At 49.0% G+C, this 16072-nt stretch overlaps 1 protein-coding gene across 2 annotated transcripts in view; it reads right to left on the reverse strand.

Moving 5' to 3' along the window:
- scyl1 (SCY1-like, kinase-like 1) overlaps window positions 1-16072 on the reverse strand; it is a 137516-nt gene that overhangs the window by 96832 nt on the left and 24612 nt on the right. For both annotated transcript variants that reach the window (XM_059955448.1, XM_059955446.1), the window contains exon 6: window positions 10702-10857. In XM_059955448.1, the coding sequence (XP_059811431.1) occupies window positions 10702-10857 (156 nt within the window). The remainder of the gene's footprint in view (window positions 1-10701; window positions 10858-16072) is intronic.

Raw genomic sequence — 16072 nt, forward strand, 5'->3', positions numbered from 1 at the left:
CTTCATCGAACATAAAACACCCACCGACACCCCTCTCCTCCTTCATCGAACACAAGATAAAACACCTCACCGACACCCCTCTCCTCCTTCATCGAACATAAAACACCCACCGACACCCCTCTCCTCCTTCATCGAACACAAGATAAAACACCCACCGACACCCCTCTCCTCCTTCATCGAACACAAGATAAAACACCCACCGACACCCCTCTCCTCCTTCATCGAACATAAAACACCCACCGACACCCCTCTCCTCCTTCATCGAACACAAGATAAAACACCCACCGACACCCCTCTCCTCCTTCATCGAACACAAGATAAAACACCCACCGACACCCCTCTCCTCCTTCATCGAACACAAGATAAAACACCCACCGACACCCCTCTCCTCCTTCATCGAACACAAGATAAAACACCCACCGACACCCCTCTCCTCCTTCATCGAACACAAGATAAAACACCTCACCTGACACCCCTCTCCTCCTTCATCGAACATAAAACACCCACCGACACCCCTCTCCTCCTTCATCGAACACAAGATAAAACACCCACCGACACCCCTCTCCTCCTTCATCGAACATAAAACACCCACCGACACCCCTCTCCTCCTTCATCGAACACAAGATAAAACACCCACCGACACCCCTCTCCTCCTTCATCGAACACAAGATAAAACACTCACTGACACCCCTCTCCTCCTTCATCGAACACAAGATAAAACACCCACCGACACCCCTCTCCTCCTTCATCGAACATAAAACACCCACCGACACCCCTCTCCTCCTCCATCAAACACAAGATAAAACACCCACCGACACCCCTCTCCTCCTTCATCGAACACAAAACACCCACCGACACCCCTCTCCTCCTTCATCGAACATAAAACACCCACCGACACCCCTCTCCTCCTTCATCGAACACAAGATAAAACACCCACCGACACCCCTCTCCTCCTTCATCGAACACAAGATAAAACACCCACCGACACCCCTCTCCTCCTTCATCGAACACAAAACACCCACCGACACCCCTCTCCTCCTTCATCGAACACAAGATAAAACACCCACCGACACCCCTCTCCTCCTTCATCGAACATAAAACACCCACCGACACCCCTCTCCTCCTTCATCGAACACAAGATAAAACACCCACCGACACCCCTCTCCTCCTTCATCGAACACAAGATAAAACACCCACCGACACCCCTCTCCTCCTTCATCGAACATAAAACACCCACCGACACCCCTCTCCTCCTTCATCGAACACAAAACACCCACCGACACCCCTCTCCTCCTTCATCGAACACAAGATAAAACACCCACCGACACCCCTCTCCTCCTTCATCGAACACAAAACACCCACCGACACCCCTCTCCTCCTTCATCGAACATAAAACACCCACCGACACCCCTCTCCTCCTTCATCAAACACAAAACACCCACCGACACCCCTCTCCTCCTTCATCGAACATAAAACACCCACCGACACCCCTCTCCTCCTTCATCGAACATAAAACACCCACCGACACCCCTCTCCTCCTTCATCGAACATAAAACACCCACCGACACCCCTCTCCTCCTTCATCGAACACAACATAAAACACCCACCGACACCCCTCTCCTCCTTCATCCAACACAAGATAAAACACCCACCGACACCCCTCTCCTCCTTCATCGAACATAAAACACCCACCGACACCCCTCTCCTCCTTCATCGAACATAAAACACCCACCGACACCCCTCTCCTCCTTCATCCAACACAAGATAAAACACCCACCGACACCCCTCTCCTCCTTCATCGAACACAAAACACCCACCGACACCCCTCTCCTCCTTCATCGAACATAAAACACCCACCGACACCCCTCTCCTCCTTCATCAAACACAAAACACCCACCGACACCCCTCTCCTCCTTCATCGAACATAAAACACCCACCGACACCCCTCTCCTCCTTCATCGAACATAAAACACCCACCGACACCCCTCTCCTCCTTCATCGAACACAAAACACCCACCGACACCCCTCTCCTCCTTCATCGAACACAAGATAAAACACCCACCGACACCCCTCTCCTCCTTCATCGAACATAAAACACCCACCGACACCCCTCTCCTCCTTCATCGAACATAAAACACCCACCGACACCCCTCTCCTCCTTCATCCAACACAAGATAAAACACCCACCGACACCCCTCTCCTCCTTCATCGAACACAAAACACCCACCGACACCCCTCTCCTCCTTCATCGAACATAAAACACCCACCGACACCCCTCTCCTCCTTCATCGAACATAAAACACCCACCGACACCCCTCTCCTCCTTCATCGAACATAAAACACCCACCGACACCCCTCTCCTCCTTCATCCAACACAAGATAAAACACCCACCGACACCCCTCTCCTCCTTCATCGAACACAAAACACCCACCGACACCCCTCTCCTCCTTCATCAAACACAAGATAAAACACCCACCGACACCCCTCTCCTCCTTCATCGAACATAAAACACCCACCGACACCCCTCTCCTCCTTCATCGAACATAAAACACCCACCGACACCCCTCTCCTCCTTCATCGAACACAAAACACCCACCGACACCCCTCTCCTCCTTCATCGAACATAAAACACCCACCGACACCCCTCTCCTCCTTCATCGAACATAAAACACCCACCGACACCCCTCTCCTCCTTCATCGAACATAAAACACCCACCGACACCCCTCTCCTCCTTCATCAAACACAAGATAAAACACCCACCGACACCCCTCTCCTCCTTCATCAAACACAAGATAAAACACCCACCGACACCCCTCTCCTCCTTCATCGAACACAAGATAAAACACCCACCGACACCCCTCTCCTCCTTCATCGAACACAAGATAAAACACCCACCGACACCCCTCTCCTCCTTCATCGAACATAAAACACCCACCGACACCCCTCTCCTCCTCCATCAAACACAAGATAAAACACCCACCGACACCCCTCTCCTCCTTCATCGAACATAAAACACCCACCGACACCCCTCTCCTCCTCCATCAAACACAAGATAAAACACCCACCGACACCCCTCTCCTCCTTCATCGAACATAAAACACCCACCGACACCCCTCTCCTCCTTCATCGAACACAAGATAAAACACCCACCGACACCCCTCTCCTCCTTCATCGAACATAAAACACCCACCGACACCCCTCTCCTCCTTCATCGAACACAACATAAAACACCCACCGACACCCCTCTCCTCCTTCATCGAACACAAGATAAAACACCCACCGACACCCCTCTCCTCCTTCATCGAACATAAAACACCCACCGACACCCCTCTCCTCCTTCATCGAACATAAAACACCCACCGACACCCCTCTCCTCCTTCATCGAACACAAGATAAAACACCCACCGACACCCCTCCCCTCCTTCATCGAACACAAGATAAAACACCCACCGACACCCCTCTCCTCCTTCATCGAACATAAAACACCCACCGACACCCCTCTCCTCCTTCATCGAACATAAAACACCCACCGACACCCCTCTCCTCCTTCATCGAACACAAAACACCCACCGACACCCCTCTCCTCCTTCATCGAACATAAAACACCCACCGACACCCCTCTCCTCCTTCATCGAACATAAAACACCCACCGACACCCCTCTCCTCCTTCATCGAACATAAAACACCCACCGACACCCCTCTCCTCCTTCATCGAACATAAAACACCCACCGACACCCCTCTCCTCCTTCATCGAACATAAAACACCCACCGACACCCCTCTCCTCCTTCATCGAACATAAAACACCCACCGACACCCCTCTCCTCCTTCATCGAACACAAGATAAAACACCCACCGACACCCCTCTCCTCCTTCATCGAACATAAAACACCCACCGACACCCCTCTCCTCCTTCATCGAACATAAAACACCCACCGACACCCCTCTCCTCCTTCATCGAACATAAAACACCCACCGACACCCCTCTCCTCCTTCATCGAACACAAGATAAAACACCCACCGACACCCCTCTCCTCCTCCATCAAACACAAGATAAAACACCCACCGACACCCCTCTCCTCCTTCATCGAACACAAGATAAAACACCCACCGACACCCCTCTCCTCCTTCATCGAACATAAAACACCCACCGACACCCCTCTCCTCCTTCATCGAACACAAAACACCCACCGACACCCCTCTCCTCCTTCATCGAAAATAAAACACCCACCGACACCCCTCTCCTCCTTCATCGAACATAAAACACCCACCGACACCCCTCTCCTCCTTCATCGAACACAAGATAAAACACCCACCGACACCCCTCTCCTCCTTCATCGAACACAAGATAAAACACCCACCGACACCCCTCTCCTCCTTCATCGAACACAAGATAAAACACCCACCGACACCCCTCTCCTCCTTCATCGAACACAAAACACCCACCGACACCCCTCTCCTCCTTCATCGAACACAAAACACCCACCGACACCCCTCTCCTCCTTCATCGAACATAAAACACCCACCGACACCCCTCTCCTCCTTCATCGAACACAAGATAAAACACCCACCGACACCCCTCTCCTCCTTCATCGAACATAAAACACCCACCGACACCCCTCTCCTCCTTCATCGAACATAAAACACCCACCGACACCCCTCTCCTCCTTCATCGAACATAAAACACCCACCGACACCCCTCTCCTCCTTCATCGAACATAAAACACCCACCGACACCCCTCTCCTCCTTCATCGAACATAAAACACCCACCGACACCCCTCTCCTCCTTCATCGAACACAAGATAAAACACCCACCGACACCCCTCTCCTCCTTCATCGAACACAAAACACCCACCGACACCCCTCTCCTCCTTCATCGAAAATAAAACACCCACCGACACCCCTCTCCTCCTTCATCGAACACAAGATAAAACACCCACCGACACCCCTCTCCTCCTTCATCGAACATAAAACACCCACCGACACCCCTCTCCTCCTTCATCGAACACAAGATAAAACACCCACCGACACCCCTCTCCTCCTTCATCGAACACAAAACACCCACCGACACCCCTCTCCTCCTTCATCGAAAATAAAACACCCACCGACACCCCTCTCCTCCTTCATCGAACACAAGATAAAACACCCACCGACACCCCTCTCCTCCTTCATCGAACATAAAACACCCACCGACACCCCTCTCCTCCTTCATCGAACACAAAACACCCACCGACACCCCTCTCCTCCTTCATCGAACATAAAACACCCACCGACACCCCTCTCCTCCTTCATCGAACATAAAACACCCACCGACACCCCTCTCCTCCTTCATCGAACACAAGATAAAACACCCACCGACACCCCTCTCCTCCTTCATCGAACACAAGATAAAACACCCACCGACACCCCTCTCCTCCTTCATCGAACACAAGATAAAACACCCACCGACACCCCTCTCCTCCTTCATCGAACACAAGATAAAACACCCACCGACACCCCTCTCCTCCTTCATCGAACATAAAACACCCACCGACACCCCTCTCCTCCTTCATCGAACACAAGATAAAACACCCACCGACACCCCTCTCCTCCTTCATCGAACACAAAACACCCACCGACACCCCTCTCCTCCTTCATCGAACACAAGATAAAACACCCACCGACACCCCTCTCCTCCTTCATCGAACACAAGATAAAACACCCACCGACACCCCTCTCCTCCTTCATCGAACATAAAACACCCACCGACACCCCTCTCCTCCTTCATCGAACATAAAACACCCACCGACACCCCTCTCCTCCTTCATCGAACATAAAACACCCACCGACACCCCTCTCCTCCTTCATCAAACACAAGATAAAACACCCACCGACACCCCTCTCCTCCTTCATCGAACATAAAACACCCACCGACACCCCTCTCCTCCTTCATCGAACATAAAACACCCACTGACACCCCTCTCCTCCTTCATCGAACACAAGATAAAACACCCACCGACACCCCTCTCCTCCTCCATCGAACACAAAACACCCACCGACACCCCTCTCCTCCTTCATCGAACACAAGATAAAACACCCACCGACACCCCTCTCCTCCTCCATCGAACACAAGATAAAACACCCACCGACACCCCTCTCCTCCTTCATCGAACACAAGATAAAACACCCACTGACACCCCTCTCCTCCTTCATCGAACACAAGATAAAACACTCACTGACACCCATCTCCTCCTTCATCGAACACAAAACACCCACCGACACCCCTCTCCTCCTTCATCGAACACAAGATAAAACACCCACCGACACCCCTCTCCTCCTCCATCAAACACAAAACACCCACCGACACCCCTCTCCTCCTTCATCGAACATAAAACACCCACCGACACCCCTCTCCTCCTTCATCGAACACAAGATAAAACACCGACCGACACCCCTCTCCTCCTTCATCGAACACAAGATAAAACACCCACCGACACCCCTCTCCTCCTCCATCAAACACAAAACACCCACCGACACCCCTCTCCTCCTTCATCGAACATAAAACACCCACCGACACCCCTCTCCTCCTCCATCAAACACAAGATAAAACACTCACTGACACCCATCTCCTCCTCCTCCCATCGAACATTAGATAAAACAAATACCAACACCCCTCTCCTCCTCCTGCTCCATCGAACATAAAACACCTACCCGCCACCCCCTCTCCAGCTCCATCGAACAGAAAATAAAAAAGCTTGAAAGCATGTTCCACCAGGCTCAAGGATGGCTTCCAACATTCCGTTATCAAACTATTGAAGACACACTCCCCAGAACCTCTGTAAATACTGACAGGACACACTCCCCAGAGCCCTCTGCAAATACTGACACCACACACTCCCCACAACCTCTGTAAATACTGACACCACACACTCCCCACAACCTCTGTAAATACTGACACCACACACTCCCCACAACCTCTGAAAATACTGACACGACACTCATCCCACAACCTCTGTAAATACTGACACCACACACTCCCCACAACCTCTGTAAATACTGACACCACACAATCCCCACAACATCTGTAAATACTGACACCACACACACCCCACAACCTCTGTAAATACTGACACGATACACTCCACAAAACCCTCTGTAAATACTGACACCACACACTCCCCACAACCTCTGAAAATACTGACACGACACACTCCCCACAACCTCTGTAAATACTGACACCACACACTCCCCACAACCTCTGTAAATACTGACACAACCCACTCCCCACAACCTCTGTAAATACTGACACCACACACTCCCCACAACCTCTGTAAATACTGACACCACACAATCCCCACAACATCTGTAAATACTGACACCACACACACCCCACAACCTCTGTAAATACTGACAGGACACACTCCACAGAACCCTCTGTAAATACTGACACAACGCTCTCCCCAAAACTTCTGTAAATGCTGACACCACACACTCCACACAACCTCTGTAAATACTGACAGCACACACTCCCCACAACCTCTGTAAATACTGACACGACACACTCCCCACAACCTCTGTAAATGCTGACACCACACACTCCCCAAAACCCTCCGTAAATACTGACACGACACACTCCCCACAACCTCTGTAAATACTGACACGACACACTCCCCACAACCTCTGTAAATACTGACACGACACACTCCCCACAACCTCTGTAAATACTGACACGACACACTCCCCACAACCTCTGTAAATACTGACACGACACACTCCCCACAACCTCTGTAAATACTGACACCACACACTCCCCACAACCTCTGTAAATACTGACACGACACACTCCCCACAACCTCTGTAAATACTGACACGACACACTCCCCACAACCTCTGTAAATACTGACACCACACACTCCCCACAACCTCTGTAAATACTGACACGACACACTCCCCACAACCTCTGTAAATACTGACACGACACACTCCCCACAACCTCTGTAAATGCTGACACCACACACTCCCCACAACCTCTGTAAATACTGACACAACACACTCCCCACAACCCCTGTATTTACTGAAACGACACTCCCCACAACGTCTGTAAATACTGACACCACACTCTCCCCACAACCTCTGTAAATGCTGACACCACGCACTCCACACAACCTCTGTAAATACTGACTCCACACACTTCCCACAACCTCTGTAAATACTGACACCACACACTCCCCACAGCCTCTGTAAATACTGACACCACACTCTGCCCACAACCTCCGTAAATACTGACACAACACACTCCCCAGAACCTCTGTAAATACTGACAGGACACACTCCCCACAGCCTCTGTAAATACTGACACGACACTCCCCACAACCTCTGTAAATGATACGACACTCCCCACAATTTCTGTAAATACTGACAGCACACACTCCCCACAACCTCTGTAAATACTGACACCACACACTCCCCACAACCTCTGTAAATACTGACACCACACACTCCCCACAACCTCTGTAAATACTGACACGACACACTCCCCACAACCTCTGTAAATACTGACACGACACACTCCCCACGACCTCTGAAAATACTGATACGACACACTCCCCACAACCTCTGTAAATACTGACACCACACACTCCCCACAACCTCTGCAAATACTGACACGACACACTCCCCAGAACCTCTGTAAATACTGACAGGACACACTCCCCACAACCTCTGTAAATACTGACACCACACACTCCCCACAACCTCTGTAAATACTGACACCACACACTCCCCAAAACCCTCCGTAAGTACTGACACGACACACTCCCCAAAACCCTCTGTAACTACTGACACAACACACTTCTAGAGGTCTATGTGAGAGGAAAGTCTCAGGTTGGTGTTGGAGCACATTAAAAGTCAGTACAATATCATGGGCTGAAAGGCCTGCATTCAGCTGCACAGTTCTATGTTCTCTGAAACTTAGTGAGCAACTGATGTAGACATGGACTGTAATACCCCTCAACCTCAGACAGTGAGAGACGGGGAGACACTGATTGAATTTCCCCTGAACCTCAGACAGTGAGTGACAGGGAGACACTTATTGAATTACCCCCGAACCTCAGACAGTGATGGGGAGACACTGATTGAATTACCTCTCAACTTCAGACAGTGAGTGACAGGGAGACACTGATTGAATTACCCCTCAACTTCAGACAGTGAGTGACAGGGAGACACTGATTGAATTACCCTCAGCCTCAGGCACTGATTGAATTACCCCTCAGCCTCAGGCACTGATTGAATTACCCCTCAGCCTCAGACACATTGAATTACCCCTCAGCCTCAGACAGTGATTGACAGGGAGACACATTGAATTACCCCTCAGCCTCAGACAGTGATTGACGGGGAGACACTGATTGAAATACCCCTCAACCTCAGTGATTGACAGGGAGACACTGATTGAATTACCCCTCAGCCTCAGACAGTGATTGACGGGGAGACACTGATTGAATTACCCCTCAACTTCAGACAGTGAGTGACGGGGAGACACTGATTGAATTACCCCTCAGCCTCAGACAGTGATTGACAGGGAGACACATTGAATTACACCTCAGCCTCAGACAGTGATTGACGGGGAGACACTGATTGAATTACCCCTCAGCCTCAGACAGTGATTGACAGGGAGACGCACTGAATTACCCCTCGGCCTCAGACAGTGATTGAAGGGGAGACACTGATTGAATTACCCCTGCACCTCAGTGATTGACGGGGAGTCACTGATTGAATTACCCCTCAACTTCAGACAGTGAGTGACGCGGAGACACTGATTGAATTACCCCTCAGCCTCAGACAGTGAGTGACGGGGAGACACTGATTGAATTACCCCTCAGCCTCAGACAGTGATTGACGGGGAGACACTGATTGAATTACCCCTCAGCCTCAGACAGTGATTGACAGGGAGACACATTGAATTACCCCTCAGCCTCAGACAGTGATTGACAGGGAGACACTGATTGAAATACCCCTCAGCCTCAGACAGTGATTGACGGGGAGACACTGATTGAATTACCCCTGCACCTCAGTGATTGACGGGGAGTCACTGATTGAATTACCCCTCAACCTCAGACAGTGAGTGACGGGGAGACACTGATTGAATTACCCCTCAGCCTCAGACAGTGACTGACGGGGAGACACATTGAATTACCCCTCTGCCTCAGACAGTGATTGACGGGGAGACACTGATTGAATTACCCCTCAGCCTCAGACAGTGATTGACAGGGAGACACACTGAATTACCCCTCTGCCTCAGACAGTGATTGACGGGGAGACACTGATTGAATTACCCCTTAGCCTCAGACAGTGATTGACGGGGAGACACTGAATTACCCCTCAGCCTCAGGCAGTGATTGAGGGGGAGACACTGATTGAATTAACCCCGAACCTCAGTCAGTGAGTGACGGGGAGACACCGATTGAATTACCCCTGCACCTCAGTGATTGACGGGGAGACACTGAATGAATTAACCGCGAACCTCAGTCAGTGACTGACGGGGAGACACTGATTGAATTACCCTTCAACCTCAGTCAGAGAGTGACGGGGAGACACCGACTGAATTACCCCCGAACCTCAGACAGTGAGTGACAGGGAGAAACCCAACCTGTAATCCCTTACACAAGCTGGGAACTGTACCCCTCACCGAGGTTTCTAGCACACAGGCAGAGCACAGACTGACCTGAATCTCCTCTAGAAATAGGTTGGTTTCTATGAAAGTGTTGTTCATGAAACCATTGGGCTTGCGGCAGTTCTGCAGAAACTTGGCTGGGTTCGGCCGTATTTTCGGATTGGCTCCAACAAGCTCACAGTAATGTGGGACGAGCTGCTTGGGAATCTGCAAAGACAGAAGAGAGAATCGTTGCGACTTGCTGTTCACCAGCCCCAAACGTTACAAACCTCCAGCTGATTCAGCAAAACATCCTGAGCCAAACCTCCCGTCTTTCAGTACATAGACACTTGTGGGTCCTTGGAATCTTTCCTCCTGATCCTCAGAGGACCCACAAGTGTAGGAGCACCAGAATCTTTCAGCCAGTTAGTAAACAGCAGAATCTCAGCTGATGATGAGGTGATGTACAGGAGTGAAATATGCTCAGTGGCCACTCGATTAGATGGAGGAGAGGAACCCGTACAGTGTGGTGGTCTGATGCTGTAGCCCATCCCCTTCAAAATGATTTTCTGCATACACTGTTGTTTGAGTTACTGTCGCCTTCTAGTCAGCTTTTACCAGTCCGACTATCCTCCTCAGACCTCTGTCATTAACAAGGTGTTTTTTCCTACTTAACTGCCGTTCACTGGATGTTTTTCGCGCCATTCTCTGTAAACTCTCGAGACTGTTGTGCATGATCTCCCAGGAGATCAGCGGTTTCCTAGGTAGCACCCCATCTGACCAATAATCATTCCACAGTCAAAGTCACTTCGATCACATCTCTCCCCCATTCTGATGTTTGGTGTGAACAAGAACTGAATCTCTTGACCACGTCTGCATGCTTTTATGCATTGAGTTGCTGCCACGTGATTGGCTGATTAGATATTTGCATTAACGAGCAGCTGTACCGAATAAAGTGACCACCGAGTGTAGATCAGTTCGTTAAATGGCATCTCAACAACTTAGCACTGAACCAGCAAGATCGAGGATGGGCAAGTCAGGAGAACAGACATCAGTCCTCATCGAGGAGTTGGCAGTAAGAAGGTTGAGCAGTTTCAAATTCCTGGGCGTCAACATCCCTGATGATCTGTTGTGTACCCAAAACACTGATGCAATCACGAAGAAGGCACACCAGAGGCTGTACTTTGTCAGGAGCTTGAAGACATTAGGGTCTTTAGTAAAGACCTCTACAAATCTCTATCGATGTACCATGCAGAGCAATCTAACTGGTTGTATCTGGTATGGAGGGGCCAATACACACGACTGGAGAAAGCTGCAGAGGGTTGTAAATTCAGCCAGCTCTATCAAGGCACTACCATCCCTACCATTGAGGACACCCTCAAAAGGCGATGCCTCAGAAAGGTAGCATCCATCAATCAGGACCCCCATCACCCAGGACACGCCCATTTCTCAACAGCGAGGAGGTACAGGAGCCTGAAGATATACATTCAATGATTCAGGAATAGCTTCTTCCATCCACTATCTGATTTCTGAATGGATGTTGAACCCATGAACACTACCTCACTACTTTTGCTCTTTATTTTCCCCACCACTTTTTTTTGTAATTTTTAAGTATTGCACCACACTGTTGCCACAAAACAGATTCCACCACATACGTCAGTGATAATAAACCTGATTCATATTCTGATTCCCATTGTGACAGAACTTTGAGAGAATCGGATCTGAGGCTTGAAACTAAAGTGCTGTCAAGTGTGTTCTGGTAAAGGAAGATTTAGAAAGAGAAAAGGTCAAGGCAATAGACAGGGTGGCAAAATGGGCCACGATAACCAGAGCTAGACATTTTTGATAACAAAATGTAGTGATTTAAGAAAAGGAAATTAAGTACAAATGTTTGTACATTAGTCTTTGAATAGCAGTGCCATCCAATTTTTATTTAGAGATACAGCACAGTAACAGGCCCTTTCAGACCAACAAGTCCACATTGACAAGTGACCAACTAACCTACTAACACGTATGTTTTTGGAATTTGGGAGGAAAGCCACAAAATCACAGGGTAAACATATAAGTTGTTAAGAACAAACAGAAAATGCTGAGGGGTCAGGTTGGAGGCTATCCAAACAGAAAATGAAGCGCTCAGTGTGGCTGTAGACTTACATGTTCAAATGGGAAAGGGAAGTGCAATTGATATGGGGACCACCACAGGATCCTGCTTTTCCAGGTAGGGTTTTAATCTGTGGATTGCTAGAAATGTAGAAAACCTACAGCACAACACAGGCCCTTTGGCCCACAAAGTTGTGTCAAACATGTCCCTACCTTAGAAATTACCGAGGGCTACCCATAGCCCTCTATTTTTCTAAGCTCCATGTACCTATCTAAAAGACCCTATCATTTCCACCTCCACCACCGTTGCCAGCAGCTCATTCCAAGCACTCACCACTCTCTGAGTAAAAGTCTTACCCGACATCTCCTCTGTACCTACTCCCCAGCACCTTAAACCTGTGTCCTCTTGTGGCAGCCATTTCAGCCCTGCGAAAAAGCCTCTGACTATCCACACGATCAATGCCTCTCATCTTATACACCTCTATCAGGTCACCTCTCATCCTCCATCACTCTAAGGAGAAAAGGCTGAGTTCACTCAACCTGTTTTCATGAGGCATGCTTTCCCCAATCCAGGCAACATCCTTGTAAATCTCCTCTGCACCTTTTCTATGGCTTCCACATCCTTCCTGTAGTGAGGCGGCCAGAACTGAGCACAGTACTCCAAGTGGGGTCTGACCAGGGTCCTATACAGCTGCAACATTACCTCTCGGCTCCTAAATCCAATTCCACGACTGATGAAGGCCAATACACCATATGCCTTCTTAACCACAGTGTCAACCTGCACAGCTAATTTGAGCGTCCCATGGACTCGGACCATAAGATCCTCCACACTGCCAAGAGTCTTACCATTAATACTATATTCTGCCATCATATTTGACCTACCAAAATGAACCACTTCGCACTTATCTGGGTTGAACTCCATCTGCCACTTCTCAGCCCAGTTAGTCAGAACAGTTACGAATACTACATGCAGGAGGAACTCAGCAAGTCAGGCAGCATCTATGGAGGGGAGTAAACAGTCGACATTTCAGCCCTTCTTCAGGGCTGAAAAGGAAGAGGGAAGAAGCCAGAATAAGATGATGGAGGAGGGGAAGGCAAAGGAGTACAAACTGGCAGGTGATAGACAAGACCAGGTGAGGGGCAAGATGGGAGGTGATAGGTGGAAAGGGTAAAGGGTTGAAGGAGGATGCTAACAGACAGCAGAGGGAATTGACTCGGTTTGCTGTGCTGCAATAGTGTTACACTAACCACTACGAGTTCTGGAAAAGCTGCTGGTCTAGCACCGAAACTCCGAGGGTGTTGTATTATTGGAGATTTAGTGTATAAGCTGAATTACAAAATTCGGGGCGGTCATTTAAAACCAAACTGTGTGGAAGTCTCCTCCAGAGAGCATTGGATCTTTGTAGTTCTCTGCCTCTGTTGGTGGTGAAGACAAGATAATTAAATTTATTTATGATGGAGGTCGATAGTTATCAGATTCAGGTTTATAATCTGTGGTTTTGAAGCAGCAGTACAGGGCAATACACAGATGTCACTAAAAGTTACATTGAGAAACACAGTGGATTGGGCCATCGGCTAATCAGGGTGGCCACTTATTTGTTAAAACTCTTAAAGAAATAAGCCTCTCATCCTCCGTCACTCCAAGGAGCAAAAGGCCGAGTTCAATCAACCTATTCTCGTAAGGCATGCTCTCCAATCCAGGCAACATCCTTGCCTTGTGAATCCTCTCTGCACTTTTTCTGTAGTATCCACATCCTTCCGGTAGTGAGTTGACCAGAACTGAGCACAGTACTCCAATTGGGGTCTGACTAGGGTCCTATATAGCCGCAACATTACCTCATGGCTTTTGAACTCAGTCACATGGTTGATGAAGGCCAACACACCGTACACCTTCTCAAACACACTGCCAACCTGAGTAAACATGAGGAAATCTGCAGATGCTTGAAATGCAAACAACACATGCAAAATGCTGGTGGAACACAGCAGGCCAGACAGCATCTATAAGGAGAAGCTCTGTCAACGTTTCGGTCCTGACGAAGGGTCTCGGCCCAAAACGTCGACGTGCTTCTCCCTATAGATGCTGTCTGGCCTGCTGAATTCCACCAGCATCTTGTGTGTGTTGCCAACCTGAGCAGCAGCTTTGAGTGTCCTATGGACACAGACCCCAAGATTTCGCCGATCATCCACACTGCCAAGAGTCTTACCATTAATATTATATTGTGCTTTAAATTTGACCTACCGAAATGAACCACCTCACACTTCTCTGGTTTGAAGTCCATCTGCCACTTCTCAGCCCAGTTCTGCATCCTATCAATGTCCCACTGTAACTTCTGACAACCCTCCAGACGATCCACAACACCCTCAACTTTTGTGTCATTAGCAAACTTACTAACCCACCCTTCCACTTCCTCATCCAGGTCATTTATAAAAATCAGAAAGAGGAGGGGTCCCAGAACAGATCCCTGTGGAACACCACTGGTCACCGTCCTACATGCAGAATACGAACCACTTACAACCACCCTTTGCCTTCTGTGGGCAAGCCAGTTCTGGGCCTACCCAGCAAGGTCTCCTTGGATCCCATGCCTCCTTACTTTCTGAATGAGCCTCACATGGGGAACCTTAACAAATGCCTTATTGAAATCCATATACACTACATCTACAGCCCTACCTTCAACAATGTGTTTTGTTACATCCTCAAAGAATTCAATCAGGTTTGTAAAGCATGAACTGCCCTTGACAAAGCCACGCTGACTATCCCTAATCAGATTATGTCTCTCCAAATGTTCATAAATCCTTCCTCTCAAGATCTTCTCCAACAACTTGCCCACCACTGAAGTTAGACCCACTGGTCTATAATTTCCTGGGTTATCTCTACTCCCTTTCTTGAACAAGGGAACAATATTTGCAACCTTCCAATCCTCTGTTACTTCTCCTGTCCCTATTGAAGATGCAAATATCATCGCCAGAGGCTCAGCAATCTCCCCCCTCATTTCCCACAGTAGCCTAAGGTACATCTCATCTGAGCCCATAGGCTTCTCTAATATAATATCTTTCAGAATCTCCAGCACATCCTCTTTCTTAATGTCTATATGCTCAAGCATTTCAGTCTGCTGTAAATCATCCCCACAACTGCTAAGATCCTTCTCACTGGTGAATACTGAAGCAAAGTATTAATTAAATTCCTCTGCTGCCTCCTCTCGCTCCTGATTGGTCCGATTCTCACACGGCTCATCCTTTTGCTCTTCACATACTTGTAGAATGCCTTAATCCTATTCTGCTTGCCAAGGCCTCCTCATAGTCCCTTCTGGCTCTCCTAATTTCACTCTTGAGGTTCACTGATTTC

This window comes from Hypanus sabinus, chromosome 31, assembly GCF_030144855.1.
Source record: "Hypanus sabinus isolate sHypSab1 chromosome 31, sHypSab1.hap1, whole genome shotgun sequence".
Taxonomy (NCBI): Eukaryota; Metazoa; Chordata; class Chondrichthyes; order Myliobatiformes; family Dasyatidae; genus Hypanus; species Hypanus sabinus.